The 17,820-nt window shown below is 52.0% G+C and overlaps 1 protein-coding gene across 2 annotated transcripts in view; it reads right to left on the minus strand.

The window, feature by feature from the left end:
- LOC145850226 (neurocalcin-delta A) overlaps window positions 1–17,820 on the minus strand; it is a 63,989-nt gene that overhangs the window by 24,823 nt on the left and 21,346 nt on the right. For both annotated transcript variants that reach the window (XM_082972373.1, XM_082972374.1), the window contains exon 2: window positions 554–955. In XM_082972373.1, the coding sequence (XP_082828499.1) occupies window positions 554–931 (378 nt within the window). In that variant the 5' untranslated portion in view covers window positions 932–955. The remainder of the gene's footprint in view (window positions 1–553; window positions 956–17,820) is intronic.

Raw genomic sequence — 17,820 nt, forward strand, 5'->3', positions numbered from 1 at the left:
CTGGTCTGGGAGCTAGGACTGGTCTGGGACCAGTAGACATCGGTACGTGTAGGTAGCCTGAGCATTTTAGATGTAGTTTGTACAGGAGTGAAATCCAACAGTAAGATCATGTTGCTGATCAACAAATAAATCAGTCAACATGAACCATGCTACAGAGGACAACCAGTTGGTCAACACTACTGAAGGTCAATCCCCACCTGTACCATCTCTGACATGCTGATGTATCTCTTCCTGCCTCACCTGTACCATCTCTGACATGCTGATGTATCTCTTCCTGCCTCACCTGTACCATCTCTGACATGCCCATGTATCTCTTCCTGCCTCAACCTGTACCATCTCCAGCATCTCAGACATCCTCATGTGTCTGTTCCCGTCCATAATGTGCCTACAAAATAACTCACACCAGAACTACAAATCCCACCTCTCTGTTCCTGCCTCACCTGTACCATCTCCAGCATCTCAGACATCCTCATGTGTCTGTTCCCGTCCATAATGTGCCTACAAAATAACTCACACCAGAACTACAAATCCCACCTCTCTGTTCCTGCCTCACCTGTACGATCTCCAGCATCTCAGACTTGCTGATATATCCATTCCCGTCCAGGTCGTACATGCTGAAGGCCCACTTTAATTTCTGCTCCAGTTTGCCCCGCGACGTGACGCTCAGAGCGATGATGAACTCCCGGAAGTCTATCGTCCCGTCCCCGTTGGCGTCGAAGGTGCGGAAGACGTGCTCCGCGAACTTGGAGGCGTCTCCGTAAGGGAAGAAGTTACCGTAGATCTTCTTAAACTCTTCCATGGAGAGGTTCCCGCTGGGGCAGTCTCTCAGGAAGCCCTTATACCACTCCTGGATCTCGTGCTCTGTGAAGTCCGTGCTCTCCAGCAGATCCTGCATCACCTCCGGGCGGAGTTTGCTGTTCTGCTTCCCCATGGCTGGTGGTTACTATAGTAACAGCTGGAAGAAAGAGAGAGAGAGAGAGAGAGGAACTGAGAAAGGGGAGAGGAAAGATGTCCACTAGTACTGAAGACGAAGATGATAACAGCTATACAGAGAAATTAGAGATGCACCATCCTACATGACACAGGAGAAGAAAAAAAGGACCCAAAAACGTATGTTTGGTTGTTTGCATATCACTGAAAGCTTCATTAAAAGACTAGTTAGTTATCAGAACAGTATCTCTCCACCGCTGTGCCTGTATACTTCTGAGGATCCCTCATGGTGGAACGAGGGAGAAGTGTACTTCACTGTGCCCAGGAATGTTCACATGCTCAATGTAACCAAACATATTATGTCTGAAGTGATGGAATATTCCATGCAGCAGACAGACACTACTGAACGCTAGCTTGCCTTGGGGAGACGGACACTACTGAACGCTAGCTTGCCTTGGGGAGACGGACACTACTGAACGCTAGCTAGCCTTGAGAACACTTGGAGAGACAGACACTACTGAACGCTAGCTTGCCTTGGGGAGACGGACACTACTGAACGCTAGCTTGCCTTGGGGAGACGGACACTACTGAACGCTAGCTTGCCTTGGGGAGACAGACACTACTGAACGCTAGCTAGCCTTGAGAACACTTGGGGAGACAGACACTACTGAACGCTAGCTAGCCTTGGGAAGACAGACACTACTGAACGCTAGCTAGCCTTGAGAACACTTGGAGAGACAGACACTACTGAACGCTAGCTTGCCTTGGGGAGACAGACACTACTGAACGCTAGCTAGCCTTGGGGAGACAGACACTACTGAACGCTAGCTTGTCTTGAGAACACTTGGAGAGACAGACACTACTGAACGCTAGCTAGCCTTGGGGAGATGGACACTACTGAACGCTAGCTTGCCTTGGGGAGACAGACACTACTGAACGCTAGCTTGCCTTGGGGAGACAGACACTACTGAACGCTAGCTTGCCTTGGGGAGACAGACACTACTGAACGCCTAGCTTGCCTTGGGGAGACAGACACTACTGAACGCCTAGCTTGCCTTGGGGAGACAGACACTACTGAACGCCTAGCTTGCCTTGGGGAGACAGACACTACTGAACGCCTAGCTTGCCTTGAGAACACGCTGAGTGGACTGAGAAAGGTGCTGCCATCGTACTACAGAACTATAACAGAGCGATGAGTCATAAGCCACCGCTAAAAGCTACCTGGCTCCCTCCTCGCCATGAGACCAGAGACGTTAATCCCCATAATCCACCACTTCAGCACTTCAAGACACACTTCATAAACAAACTCAACTTAACAAAGCTCATAAGTGATTTACCGCTCGAGAGAAACACGACACACTAGCTAAGTTCAGCTCCAAACCCAACTTCATCAAGTTCCTAAGTGATTGAGACGGTGCAGCTCTAGAGAAAGGGCTTGAAGGTCTACTATGTACCAGACAGAGCTGAGACCAGACACCGTGCAGCTCTAGAGAAAGGGCTTGAAGAAGGTCTCTACTATGTCCCAGACAGAGCTGAGACCAGACACAGTGCAGCTCTAGAGAAAGGGCTTGAAGAAGGTCTACTATGTACCAGACAGAGCTGAGACCTGACACAGTGCAGCTCTAGAGAAAGGGCTTGAAGAAGGTCTACTATGTACCAGACAGAGCTGAGACCTGACACAGTGCAGCTCTAGAGAAAGGGCTTGAAGAAGGTCTACTATGTACCAGACAGAGCTGAGACCAGACACCGTGCAGCTCTAGAGAAAGGGCTTGAAGAAGGTCTCTACTATGTCCCAGACAGAGCTGAGACCAGACACAGTGCAGCTCTAGAGAAAGGGCTTGAAGAAGGTCTCTACTATGTACCAGACAGAGCTGAGACCTGACACAGTGCAGCTCTAGAGAAAGGGCTTGAAGAAGGTCTACTATGTACCAGACAGAGCTGAGACCTGACACAGTGCAGCTCTAGAGAAAGGGCTTGAAGAAGGTCTACTACAGTTGAAGTCGGTAGTTTACATACACTTAGGTTGAAGTCATTAAAAACTCGTTTTTCAACCACTCCACAAATTTCTTGTTAACAAACTATAGTTTTGGCAAATCGCTTAGGACATCTACTTTGTGCATGACAAGTAATTTTTCCAACAATTGTTTACAGACAGATTATTTCACTTATAAAATTCACTGTATCACAATTCCAGTGGGTCAGAAGTTTACATACACTAAGTTGCCTTTAAACAGCTTGGAAAATTCCAGAAAATGATGTCATGGCTTTAGAAGCTTCTGATAGGCTAATTGACATAATTTGAGTCAATTGGAGGTGTACCTGTGGATGTATTTCAAGGCCTACCTTCAAACTCAGTGCCTCTTTGCTTGACATCCTGGGAAAATCAAAAGAAATCAGCCAAGACCTCAGACAAAAAAAATTATAGACTTCCACAAGTCTGGTTCATCCTTGGAAGCAATTTCCAAACGCCTGAAGGTACCACGTTCATCTGTACAAACAATAGTACGCAAGTATAAACACCATGGGACCACATTCCACGTTCTTAAAATAAAGTGGGGAGCCTAACTGACCGAAGACAGGGATTTTTTTACTAGGATTAAATGTCAGGAATTGTGAATAACTGGCTAAGGTGTATGTAAACTTCCGACTTCAACTGTTTGTACCAGACAGCTGCAGAGTAGGGGAGTACGTCGTCAGGAGAATGTGTTCATCGTCCTCTCAGCGGCCGGAAAGTCTGTCTCATATCACAACGTCTCTGACATTTCCTTTAAAAAAAAACTTTAAAAAAATAGCCCCTTTTTTCTCCCCAATTTCCTGGTATCCAATTGGGTAGTTAACTGTCTTGTCTCATATCGCTGTAACTCCAGTACGGACTCGGGAGAGGCGAATTGTGCGCCGCCCCATGGGTCTCCCGGTCGCGGCCGGCTGGACTCAAACCCAGAATCTCTAGTGGCACAGCACTGCGATGTCTTAGATCACTGAGCCACTCGGGAGGCACTCTCTGACATTTACTGCAACAGGAAGTGAGTTTCCCCTCTCTCTCTTTCTGCTAGGTCATCTCTCTCTCTTTCTGCTAGGTCATCTCTCTCTGCGAGATTCAGAGGTCTCTCTCTCTGCGAGATTCAGAGGTCTCTCTCTCTCTGCGAGATTCAGAGGTCTCTCTCTCTCTGCGAGATTCAGAGGTCTCTCTCTCTCTGCGAGATTCAGAGGTCTCTCTCTCTCTGCGAGATTCAGAGGTCTCTCTCTCTCTGCGAGATTCAGAGGTCTCTCTCTCTCTGCGAGATTCAGAGGTCTCTCTCTCTGCGAGATTCAGAGGTCTCTCTCTCTGCGAGATTCAGAGGTCTCTCTCTCTGCGAGATTCAGAGGTCATCTCTCAATTCAGTTCCATTCAAAGTGCTTTATTGGCATGGGAAACAAACTATATATACACAAAAGTATGTGGACACCCCTTCAAATTAGTGGATTCGGCTATTTCAGCCACACCCGTTGCTGACAGGTGTATAAAAATCGAGCACACATCCATGCAATCTCCATAGACAAACATTGGCAGTAGAATGGCCCTGACTGAAGAGCTCAGTGACTTTCAACGTGGCACCGTCATAGGATGCCACCTTTCCAACAAGTCAGTTCGGGCAAATTTCTGTCCTGGTCAACTGTAAGTGCTGTTATTGTGAAGTGGAAACCTCTAGGAGCAACAACAGCTCAGACGTGAAGTGGTAGGCAACACAATCTCACATAACGGGACCGCCGAGCGCCGAATCGCGTAAAAATCCTCTGTCCTCGGTTGCAACACTCCACTACCGAGTTCCAAACTGCCTCTGGAAGCAACGTCAGCACAACAACTGTTGGTCGGGAGCTTCATGAAATGGGTTTCCGTGGCCGAGCAGCCGCACACAAGGTCATGTCTCTCTCTCTCTGCCAGAGGTCATGTCTCTCATCAGTAATGAGACTGGAGAGGAGATACACTGTCCATCCCACAGCACACCTGTTAGGACCTCTCCACCTCCCCTAGAGAGATACACTGTCCATCCCACAGTACACCTGTTAGGACCTCTCCCCTAGAGAGATACACTGTCCATCCCACAGTACACCTGTTAGGACCTCTCCCCTAGAGAGATACACTGTCCATCCCACAGTACACCTGTTAGGACCTCTCCCCTAGAGAGATACACTGTCCATCCCACAGTACACCTGTTAGGACCTCTCCCCTAGAGAGATACACTGTCCATCCCACAGTACACCTGTTAGGACCTCTCCCCTAGAGAGATACACTGTCCATCCTACAGTACACCTGTTAGGACCTCTCCTCTAGAGAGATACACTGTCCATCCCACAGTACACCTGTTAGGACCTCTCCCCTAGAGAGATACACTGTCCATCCCACAGTACACCTGTTAGGACCTCTCCCCTAGAGAGATACACTGTCCATCCCACAGTACACCTGTTAGGACCTGTCCCCTAGAGAGATACACTGTCCATCCTACAGTACACCTGTTAGGACCTCTCCCCTAGAGAGATACACTGTCCATCCCACAGTACACCTGTTAGGACCTCTCCACCTCCCCTAGAGAGATACACTGTCCATCCCACAGGTCTGTTAGGACCTCTCCACCTCCCCTAGAGAGATACACTGTCCATCCCACAGTACACCTGTTAGGACCTCTCCTCCTCCTCTAGAGAGATACACTGTCCATCCCACAGTACACCTGTTAGGACCTCTCCCCTAGAGAGATACACTGTCCATCCCACAGTACACCTGTTAGGACCTCTCCCCTAGAGAGATACACTGTCCATCCCACAGTACACCTGTTAGGACCTCTCCCCTAGAGAGATACACTGTCCATCCCACAGTACACCTGTTAGGACCTCTCCCCTAGAGAGATACACTGTCCATCCCACAGTACACCTGTTAGGACCTCTCCCCTAGAGAGATACACTGTCCATCCCACAGTACACCTGTTAGGACCTCTCCTCCTCCCCTAGAGAGATACACTGTCCATCCCCACAGTACACCTGTTAGGACCTCTCCTCCTCCCCTAGAGAGATACACTGTCCATCCCACAGTACACCTGTTAGGACCTCTCCTCCTCCTCTAGAGAGATACACTGTCCATCCCACAGTACACCTGTTAGGACCTCTCCCCTAGAGAGATACACTGTCCATCCCACAGTACACCTGTTAGGACCTCTCCCCTAGAGAGATACACTGTCCATCCCACAGTACACCTGTTAGGACCTCTCCTCCTCCCCTAGAGAGATACACTGTCCATCCCACAGTACACCTGTTAGGACCTCTCCCCTAGAGAGATACACTGTCCATCCCACAGTACACCTGTTAGGACCTCTCCCCTAGAGAGATACACTGTCCATCCCACAGTACACCTGTTAGGACCTCTCCCCTAGAGAGATACACTGTCCATCCCACAGTACACCTGTTAGGACCTCTCCCCTAGAGAGATACACTGTCCATCCCACAGTACACCTGTTAGGACCTCTCCTCCTCCCCTAGAGAGATACACTGTCCATCCCCACAGTACACCTGTTAGGACCTCTCCTCCTCCCCTAGAGAGATACACTGTCCATCCCACAGTACACCTGTTAGGACCTCTCCTCCTCCTCTAGAGAGATACACTGTCCATCCCACAGTACACCTGTTAGGACCTCTCCCCTAGAGAGATACACTGTCCATCCCACAGTACACCTGTTAGGACCTCTCCCCTAGAGAGATACACTGTCCATCCCACAGTACACCTGTTAGGACCTCTCCTCCTCCCCTAGAGAGATACACTGTCCATCCCACAGTACACCTGTTAGGACCTCTCCTCTAGAGAGATACACTGTCCATCCCACAGTACACCTGCAAGGACCTCTCCCCTAGAGAGATACACTGTCCATCCCACAGTACACCTGTTAGGACCTCTCCTCCTCCTCTAGAGAGATACACTGTCCATCCCACAGTACACCTGTTAGGACCTCTCCTCCTCCCCTAGAGAGATACACTGTCCATCCCACAGTACACCTGTTAGGACCTCTCCCCTAGAGAGATACACTGTCCATCCCACAGTACACCTGTTAGGACCTCTCCTCCTCCTCTAGAGAGATACACTGTCCATCCCACAGTACACCTGTTAGGACCTCTCCCCTAGAGAGATACACTGTCCATCCCACAGTACACCTGTTAGGACCTCTCCCCTAGAGAGATACACTGTCCATCCCACAGTACACCTGTTAGGACCTCTCCTCCTCCTCTAGAGAGATACACTGTCCATCCCACAGTACACCTGTTAGGACCTCTCCTCCTCCTCTAGAGAGATACACTGTCCATCCCCACAGTACACCTGTTAGGACCTCTCCCCTAGAGAGATACACTGTCCATCCCACAGTACACCTGTTAGGACCTCTCCTCCTCCTCTAGAGAGATACACTGTCCATCCCCACAGTACACCTGTTAGGACCTCTCCACCTCCCCTAAAGAGATACACTGTCCATCCCACAGTACACCTGTTAGGACCTCTCCCCTAGAGAGATACACTGTCCATCCCACAGTACACCTGTTAGGACCTCTCCCCTAGAGAGATACACTGTCCATCCCACAGTACACCTGTTAGGACCTCTCCCCTAGAGAGATACACTGTCCATCCCACAGTACACCTGTTAGGACCTCTCCCCTAGAGAGATACACTGTCCATCCCACAGTACACCTGTTAGGACCTCTCCTCCTCCTCTAGAGAGATACACTGTCCATCCCACAGTACACCTGTTAGGACCTCTCCTCCTCCCCTAGAGAGATACACTGTCCATCCCACAGTACACCTGTTAGGACCTCTCCCCTAGAGAGATACACTGTCCATCCCACAGTACACCTGTTAGGACCTCTCCCCTAGAGAGATACACTGTCCATCCCACAGTACACCTGTTAGGACCTCTCCTCCTCCTCTAGAGAGATACACTGTCCATCCCACAGTACACCTGTTAGGACCTCTCCTCTAGAGAGATACACTGTCCATCCCACAGTACACCTGTTAGGACCTCTCCTCCTCCTCTAGAGAGATACACTGTCCATCCCACAGTACACCTGTTAGGACCTCTCCCCTAGAGAGATACACTGTCCATCCCACAGTACACCTGTTAGGACCTCTCCTCCTCCCCTAGAGAGATACACTGTCCATCCCACAGTACACCTGTTAGGACCTCTCCTCCTCCTCTAGAGAGATACACTGTCCATCCCACAGTACACCTGTTAGGACCTCTCCCCTAGAGAGATACACTGTCCATCCCACAGTACACCTGTTAGGACCTCTCCCCTAGAGAGATACACTGTCCATCCCACAGTACACCTGTTAGGACCTCTCCTCCTCCTCTAGAGAGATACACTGTCCATCCCACAGTACACCTGTTAGGACCTCTCCTCTAGAGAGATACACTGTCCATCCCACAGTACACCTGTTAGGACCTCTCCCCTAGAGAGATACACTGTCCATCCCACAGTACACCTGTTAGGACCTCTCCCCTAGAGAGATACACTGTCCATCCCCACAGTACACCTGTTAGGACCTCTCCTCCTCCTCTAGAGAGATACACTGTCCATCCCACAGTACACCTGTTAGGACCTCTCCTCTAGAGAGATACACTGTCCATCCCACAGTACACCTGTTAGGACCTCTCCCCTAGAGAGATACACTGTCCATCCCACAGTACACCTGTTAGGACCTCTCCTCCTCCTCTAGAGAGACACACATCTTCTGGAGACCTTTAATCTGCTGTCTGATTCTCTCAGTAGTTGCCATGGAAACCTCCAGCACAGACTAGAGACCATTGATAAGCTGTAGAAACACCCTGAGAGAGAGAGAGGATCTGGAGGGAGGAAATATGGAGGGAGAGAGGAAGGAGAGAGGAAGGAGATATGGAGGAGTTATGGAGGGAGAGAGGAAGGGGGGAGATATGGAGGGAGAGAGGAAAGAGAGAGGAAGGAGATATGGAGGAGTTATGGAGGGAGAGAGGAAGGGAGGAGTTATGGAGGGAGAGAGGGAGGAAAGAGAGAGGAAGGAGATATGGAGGGAGAGAGGAAGGGAGGAGATATGAAGGGAGAGAGGAAAGAGAGAGGAAGGAGATATGAAGGGAGAGAGAATCTGGAGGGAGAGAGAGAGGAGGTATGGAGGAAGAGAGAGAGGCGGTATGGAGAGAGAGAGGAGGTATGGAGAGAGAGAGAGGATCTGGAGGGAGAGAGAGAGGAGGCCCTGGAGGGAGAGAGAGAGGAGGTATGGAGAGAGAGAGGAGGTATGGAGAGAGGGAGGTATGGAGGGAGAGAGGAGGTATGGAGGGAGAGAGGAGGTATGGAGAGAGAGGATCTGGAGAGAGAGAGAGGAGGTATGGAGGGAGAGAGGAGGTATGGAGAGAGGAGGTATGGAGGGAGAGAGAGGAGGTATGGAGGGAGAGAGGATCTGGAGGGAGAGAGGAGGTATGGAGAGAGAGGATCTGGAGGGAGAGAGGAGGTATGGAGGGAGAGAGGAGGTATGGAGAGAGGAGGTATGGAGAGAGGGAGGTATGGAGGGAGAGAGGATCTGGAGGGAGAGAGGAGGTATGGAGAGAGAGGATCTGGAGGGAGAGAGGAGGTATGGAGGGAGAGAGGAGGTATGGAGAGAGGGAGGTATGGAGGGAGAGAGGATCTGGAGGGAGAGAGGAGGTATGGAGGGAGAGAGGAGGTATGGAGAGAGGGAGGTATGGAGGGAGAGAGGAGGTATGGAGAGAGAGGATCTGGAGAGAGAGAGAGGAGGTATGGAGAGAGAGAGGAGGTATGGAGAGAGGGAGGGGTAGTACTTTCTCAACTCTCCTTCGTAGTGACTCACTGATGCACTGAGAGAGTGGGGGGGGGGGAGAAGAGTGGTGGTTAGTGAGGGGGGGAGAAGAGTGGTGGTTAGTGAGGGGGGGGAGAGTGGGGCCTGGTGGTTAGTGGGGGGGAGAAGAGTGGTGGTTAGTGAGGGGGGGGAGAGTGGGGCCTGGTGGTTAGTGGGGGGGAGAAGAGTGGTGGTTAGTGGGGGGGGAGAGTGGGGGCTGGTGGTTAGTGAGGGGGGGAGAGTGGGGGCTGGTGGTTAGTGGGGGGGAGAAGAGTGGTGGTTAGTGGGGGGGGAGAGTGGGGGCTGGTGGTTAGTGAGGGGGGGAGAGTGGGGGCTGGTGGTTAGTGGGGGGGAGAAGAGTGGTGGTTAGTGGGGGGGAGAGTGGGGGCTGGTGGTTAGTGGAGGGGGAGAGTGGGGGCTGGTGGTTAGTGGGGGGGAGAGTGGGGGCTGGTGGTTAGTGGGGGGGGAGAGTGGGGGCTGGTGGTTAGTGAGGGGGGGAGAGTGGGGCCTGGTGGTTAGTGGGGGGGGGGGAGTGGGGGCTGGTGGTTAGTGGGGGGGGAGAGTGGGGGCTGGTGGTTAGTGGGGGGGGAGAGTGGGGGCTGGTGGTTAGTGGGGGGGAGAAGAGTGGTGGTTAGTGGGGGGGGGAGAGTGGGGCCTGGTGGTTAGTGGGGGGGGGAGAGTGGGGCCTGGTGGTTAGTGGGGGGGAGAGTGGGGCCTGGTGGTTAGTGGAGGGGAGGAGTGGGGCCTGGTGGTTAGTGGGGGGGGAGAGTGGGGCCTGGTGGTTAGTGGGGGGGAGAGTGGGGCCTGGTGGTTAGTGGGGGGGGGAGAGTGGGGCCTGGTGGTTAGTGGGGGGGGAGAGTGGGGCCTGGTGGTTAGTGGGGGGGGGAGTGGGGCCTGGTGGTTAGTGGGGGGGGAGAGTGGGGCCTGGTGGTTAGTGGGGGGGGGGAGTGGGGCCTGGTGGGGTGTGTTAAGGTTACTACAAGCTGCACTTGGGTGGAGTGGGATTTCTGGAGTAGCGGAAACCTTCTGGTAACATGATATCCTCGCTGGTCGGACGGACGACTACAACACGTTAACCAGGACAATAATAGACTTTCTGGACGGTAAGACACTTCATATTTCCAGCTTAGAGGAGTGAAAGCAATTGAGATAACAAAGCACCCCCTCTCTCACACACACACACACACACACACACACACACACACACACCTCCCCTGCTGCGGCAGCTGCTCTGTGGGGGAATGTCCAGCTGCAGCCGCCCTTAAGACTCAGAAACAAACAGGATGCATCCGGTTTTCAGGGACGGTATCTTCAGCCTGGCTTCCCTTTCCCCTGAAAACCGGATGTGGGGACTCCGCTCAGGCACTTCATTAACCTCTGATACTCTACGATAAGCTGCAAACACTCACATAGAAGATGAGGAAGAGGAGGACGAAGGGGAGGAGGAGGAAGAGGAGGAGAGGGAGGAAGAGGAGGAGGAGGAAGAGGAGGAGAGGGAGGAAGAAGAGGTGGAGAGGGAGGAGAGGAAGGAAGAGGAGGAGAGGGAGGAAGAGGAGAGGGAGGAAGAGGAGGAGAGGGAGGAAGAGGAGGAGGAGGAAGAGGAGGAGAGGGAGGAAGAGGAGGAGGAGGAAGAGGAGGAGAAGCAGGAGAGGGAGGAGGAAGAGGAGGACGAAGAGGAGGAGAGGGAGGAGAAAGAGGAGGAGCAGGAGAGGGAGGAGAAAGAGGAGGAGCAGGAGAGGGAGGAGGAAGAGGAGGAAGAGGAGGAGAGGGAAGAAAAGGAGGAAGAGGAGAGGGAGGAGGAGGAAGAGGAGGAGCAGGAGAGGGAGGAGGAAGAGGAGGAGAGGGAGGAGGAGCGAGACACTCCCCAGGTCCACTCTAATGTACCCCAACCCTGCCTAAACCATCCACTGGCACCCAAGCTGAGTGGAGGGAGGATCTGAATCAGTGTTTAAAAGGAATCAACTCCAGGATCTGAATCAGTGTTTAAAAGGAGTCAACAACTAGAGGATCTGAATCAGTGTTTAAAAGGAGTCAACAACTAGAGGATCTGAATCAGTGTTTAAAAGGAATCAACTCCAGGATCTGAATCAGTGTTTAAAAGGAATCAACTCCAGGATCTGAATCAGTGTTTAAAAGGAATCAACTCCAGGATCTGAATCAGTGTTTAAAAGGAGTCAACAACTAGAGGATCTGAATCAGTGTTTAAAAGGAACCAACTCCAGGATCTGAATCAGTGTTTAAAAGGAATCAACTCCAGGATCTGAATCAGTGTTTAAAAGGAGTCAACAACTAGAGGATCTGAATCAGTGTTTAAAAGGAATCAACTACAGGATCTGAATCAGTGTTTAAAAGGAGAAAGGAGTCAACAACTAGAGGATCTGAATCAGTGTTTAAAAGGAGTCAACTAAAGGATCTGAATCAGTGTTTAAAAGGAATCAACTAGAGGATCTGAATCAGTGTTTAAAAGGAGTCAACAACTCGAGGATCTGAATCAGTGTTTAAAAGGAGTCAACAACTAGAGGATCTGAATCAGTGTTTAAAAGGAGTCAACAACTAGAGGATCTGAATCAGTGTTTAAAAGGAGTCAACAACTCGAGGATCTGAATCAGTGTTTAAAAGGAGTCAACTACAGGATCTGAATCAGTGTTTGAAAGGAATCAACAACTCGAGGATCTGAATCAGTGTTTGAAAGGAATCAACTCGAGGATCTGAATCAGTGTTTGAAAGGAGAAAGGAATCAACAACTCGAGGATCTGAATCAGTGTTTAAAAGGAGTCAACAACTCGAGGATCTGAATCAGTGTTTAAAAGGAGTCAACAACTAGAGGATCTGAATCAGTGTTTGAAAGGAATCAACAACTCGAGGATCTGAATCAGTGTTTGAAAGGAATCAACTCGAGGATCTGAATCAGTGTTTGAAAGGAATCGTACCCGTCACTCCAACATGTCTTCAGCCTATTGTCCAACAACACGTACGGTTTGATGCCTCTCCTGGTGAGAGCTCTGCTCCATTATCCAGCTACAGGGCTGTTTTTTAATGGCTTTTACGTTCTGTCTTTAAAAAACGGCCCGCTCCTTCATTACGTTGCCACGGCAACAGACTCGGCGCGCCGAGTCATTGATACAGAAGAAGAACAACAACAATAAATCAAAATGAGAAGAAAAATCAAGAAGACATTTTGTTTTCCCCTCAACGAATCATCCAACTAAACGCACAACGCTGTTATTGGGCTGGGGGAGGGCTGGGGGGAGAGGGCTGGGGGAGGGCTGGGGGGAGAGGGCTGGGGGGAGAGGGCTGGGGGGAGAGGGCTGGGGGAGGGCTGGGGGAGGGCTGGAGGGGAGAGGGCTGGGGGGGCTGGGGAGGGGGCTGGGGGAGGGAGAGAGGGCTGGGGGAGGGCTGGGGAGGGCTGGAGGGGAGAGGGCTGGGGGGAGAGGGCTGGGGGGAGAGGGCTGGGGGGAGAGGGCTGGGGGGAGAGGGCTGGGGGGAGAGGGCTGGGGGGAGGGGGCTGGGGGGAGGGCTGGAGGGGAGAGAGGACTGGGGGAGGGCTGGGGGGAGGGGGCTGGGGGGAGGGAGAGAGGGCTGGGGGGAGGGCTGGGGGGAGGGGGCTGGGGGAGGGGGCTGGGGGGGGGGGGTGACCAATGTGTTCATTTCCTTGTGATGTTTCCTCATCCTTAAATCCATCAGAAGGTAACTGTCAGGAAGGAGGACCATCTAACCTCCTCCAGGGCTCAGCAGAGAGGAGAGCACGTCTGTCTGGTATTACCTGGTATTACCTGGTATTACCTGCTATTACCTGGTATTACCTGGTATTACCTGGTATTACCTGGTATTACCTGCTATTACCTGGTATTACCTGGTATTACCTGGTATTACCTGCTATTACCTGGTATTACCTGGTATTACCTGGTATTACCTGGTTCAGTCTGCTCACTGTGGCATCAGCAACATGATAACAAGCCATGTCCGCTGAGCCTGAGGACAAACCAGGTCTGGTAAAACCAAGTCTACCAGCAGGGTGGCTGTGAACCGATCACTACGGAACGGCCGTTCAGCCAAGACGAATGTTATCTGGTGTGTTCAACTCTTAAAGACAATACAGAACAACACGTCTGAGAGCTGTAGCACAGACAGACAGACAGACAGCCCTCTAGACCTCATCAGGACAGACAGACAGCCCCCTCCACCTCATCAGGACAGACAGACAGACAGACAGACAGACAGCCCCCTCCACCTCATCAGGACAGACAGACAGACAGACAGCACTCTCCAACTCATCAGGACAGACAGACAGCCCCCTCCACCTCATCAGGACAGACAGACAGCCCTCTAGACCTCATCAGGATAGACAGACAGCCCCCTCCACCTCATCAGGACAGACAGACAGACAGACCTCTAGACCTCATCAGGACAGACAGACAGCCCCCTAAACCTCATCAGGACAGACAGACAGCCCTCTCCACCTCATCAGGACAGACAGACAGCCCTCTAGACCTCATCAGGACAGACAGACAGACAGACAGACAGACAGCCCTCTAGACCTCATCAGGACAGACAGACAGACAGACAGACAGACAGACAGACAGCCCTCTAAACCTCATCAGGACAGACAGACAGCCAGACAGACAGACAGACAGACAGCACTCTCCAACTCATCAGGACAGACAGACAGACAGACAGACAGCCCTCTCCAACTCATCAGGACAGACAGACAGACAGACAGCCCTCTAAACCTCATCAGTCGAGTTGTACTGCAGCAGCATACCCATGCTGGTATAATGAGGGTCTCCAGGGACATGCCCTGCAGCCCTGGGGTCCAAACTAACCCAGCCCCACTTCCTGTGGTCAGACGGAAATATAGCAACAGGATATGACATAATGGAAAATAACAAACAAAGAGAAAGTAGCATCAGGACAAGGTACAGGAAGTCAGAGCTCAAGGGGGTTGAGCTGACTCGTCAACTGCCGTTACCGTCTGAATACAGTCACAGAAAACTCCTTCCTGAAGCGGCGGGAAACAGTAAAAGATGGCTGATGAAATGTTTCCATGACAGCAGCAGCGGTCAGATGTCTTCACCAGGTCTTCATCCTCTTCCTCTGAAACAGAGCAGCGGTCAGATGTCTTCATCAGGTCATCGTCCTCCTCTGAAACAGAGCAGCGGTCAGATGTCTTCATCAGGTCTTCGTCCTCCTCCTCTGAAACAAGGTCAGATGTCTTCACCAGGTCTTCGTCCTCCTCTGAAACAGAGCAGCGGTCAGATGTCTTCACCAGGTCATCGTCCTCCTCCTCTGAAACAGAGCAGCGGTCAGATGTCTTCATCAGGTCTTCGTCCTCCTCTGAAACAGAGCAGCGGTCAGATGTCTTCACCAGGTCTTCGTCCTCCTCTGACTTCCTGATACAGTAACTCTGGAGGAGGTGCAGGACAGGTCTAATGTGGACAATCAGCTGTAGACACAGACAGGAACTGGTTCTCTCTCTCTCTCAAGACAATGCCTCGTGGTTAAAGACAAGACGTTTAACTCTGACCAGGGTGGCACCATGATAAAGTATTCACACCACTCTCTCAGGGCTTCCCACCCAGCAGGTTAAAGACAGAACGGACGACCCGGGCACGACGACCCACTCAGTGGTGATAATCATCAACGCCGAGATCCAATCAGAACGCCTGATAATTCCCTCTGGGGGAGCTGACTGGGATCCAATCAAATGCCTGATAATTCCCTCAGGGGAGCTGACTGGGATCCAATCAGAACGCCTGATAATTCCCTCAGGGGAGCTGACTGGGATCCAATCAGAACGCCTGATAATTCCCTCAGGGGAGCTGACTGGGATCCAATCAGAACGCCTGATAATTCCCTCAGGGGAGCTGACTGGGATCCAATCAGAACGCCTGATAATTCCCTCAGGGGAGCTGACTGGGATCCAATCAGAACGCCTGATAATTCCCTCAGGGGAGCTCACTTCCTGTCTCGCTGTTTGTTTCCAACGATAAGACCGAATGAGAATGTTTAGTAATGAATGTCAATCCTGTCAGAAGCAGTGTTAGGACCTGGGTAACACCGCGTGTTTGATAAGCAGCGTTAGGACCTGGGTAACACCGCGTGTTTGATAAGCAGCGTTAGGACCTGGGTAACACCGCGTGTTTGATAAGCAGCGTTAGGACCTGGGTAACACCGCGTGTTTGATAAGCAGTGTTAGGACCTGGGTAACACCGCGTGTTTGATAAGCAGCGTTAGGACCTGGGTAACACCGTGTGTTTGATAAGCAGCGTTAGGACCTGGGTAACACCGTGTGTTTGATAAGCAGCGTTAGGACCTGGGTAACACCGTGTGTTTGATAAGCAGCGTTAGGACCTGGGTAACACCGTGTGTTTGATAAGCAGCGTTAGGACCTGGGTAACACCGCGTGTTTGATAAGCAGCGTTAGGACCTGGGTAACACCGTGTGTTTGATAAGCAGTGTTAGGACCTGGGTAACACCGCGATAAGCAGCGTTAGGACCTGGGTAACACCGTGTGTTTGATAAGCAGCGTTAGGACCTGGGTAACACCGCGTGTTTGATAAGCAGCGTTAGGACCTGGGTAACACCGTGTGTTTGATAAGCAGTGTTAGGACCTGGGCTGAGGGCTGCTATGGAAGGAGAGAGGAACCTGGCTGTCAGTAGGACAAGGCTGAGGGCTGCTAGGGAAGGAGAGAGGAACCTGGCTGTCAGTAGGACAAGGCTGAGGGCTGCTAGGGAAGGAGAGAGGAACCTGGCTGTCAGTAGGACAAGGCTGAGGGCTGCTAGGGAAGGAGAGAGGAACCTGGCTGTCAGTAGAACAAGGCTGAGGGCTGCTAGGGAAGGAGAGAGGAACCTGGCTGTCAGTAGGACAAGGCTGAGGGCTGCTAGGGAAGGAGAGAGGAACCTGGCTGTCAGCAGGACAAGGCTGAGGGCTGCTAGGGAAGGAGAGAGGAACCTGGCTGTCAGTAGGACAAGGCTGAGGGCTGCTAGGGAAGGAGAGAGGAACCTGGCTGTCAGTAGGACAAGGCTGAGGGCTGCTATGGAAGGAGAGAGGAACCTGGCTGTCAGTAGGACAAGGCTGAGGGCTGCTAGGGAAGGAGAGAGGAACCTGGCTGTCAGTAGAACAAGGCTGAGGGCTGCTAGGGAAGGAGAGAGGAACCTGGCTGTCAGTAGAACAAGGCTGAGGGCTGCTAGGGAAGGAGAGAGGAACCTGGCTGTCAGTAGGACAAGGCTGAGGGCTGCTAGGGAAGGAGAGAGGAACCTGGCTGTCAGTAGGACAAGGCTGAGGGCTGCTAGGGAAGGAGAGAGGAACCTGGCTGTCAGTAGGACAAGGCTGAGGGCTGCTAGGGAAGGAGAGAGGAACCTGGCTGTCAGTAGAACAAAGCTGAGGGCTGCTATGGAAGGAGTGAGGAACCTGGCTGTCAGTAGGACAAGGCTGAGGGCTGCTAGGGAAGGAGAGAGGAACCTGGCTGTCAGTAGAACAAGGCTGAGGGCTGCTAGGGAAGGAGAGAGGAACCTGGCTGTCAGTAGAACAAGGCTGAGGGCTGCTAGGGAAGGAGAGAGGAACCTGGCTGTCAGTAGAACAAGGCTGAGGGCTGCTAGGGAAGGAGAGAGGAACCTGGCTGTCAGTAGAACAAGGCTGAGGGCTGCTAGGGAAGGAGAGAGGAACCTGGCTGTCAGTAGGACAAGGCTGAGGGCTGCTAGGGAAGGAGAGAGGAACCTGGCTGTCAGTAGGACAAGGCTGAGGGCTGCTAGGGAAGGAGAGAGGAACCTGGCTGTCAGTAGAACAAAGCTGAGGGCTGCTATGGAAGGAGTGAGGAACCTGGCTGTCAGTAGGACAAGGCTGAGGGCTGCTATGGAAGGAGAGAGGAACCTGGCTGTCAGTAGGACAAGGCTGAGGGCTGCTAGGGAAGGAGAGAGGAACCTGGCTGTCAGTAGGACAAGGCTGAGGGCTGCTAGGGAAGGAGAGAGGAACCTGGCTGTCAGTAGGACAAGGCTGAGGGCTGCTAGGGAAGGAGAGAGGAACCTGGCTGTCAGTAGGACAAGGCTGAGGGCCGCTA

This window comes from Salmo salar, unplaced genomic scaffold (assembly GCF_965601325.2).
Source record: "Salmo salar unplaced genomic scaffold, fSalSal1 ptg000681l, whole genome shotgun sequence".
Taxonomy (NCBI): Eukaryota; Metazoa; Chordata; class Actinopteri; order Salmoniformes; family Salmonidae; genus Salmo; species Salmo salar.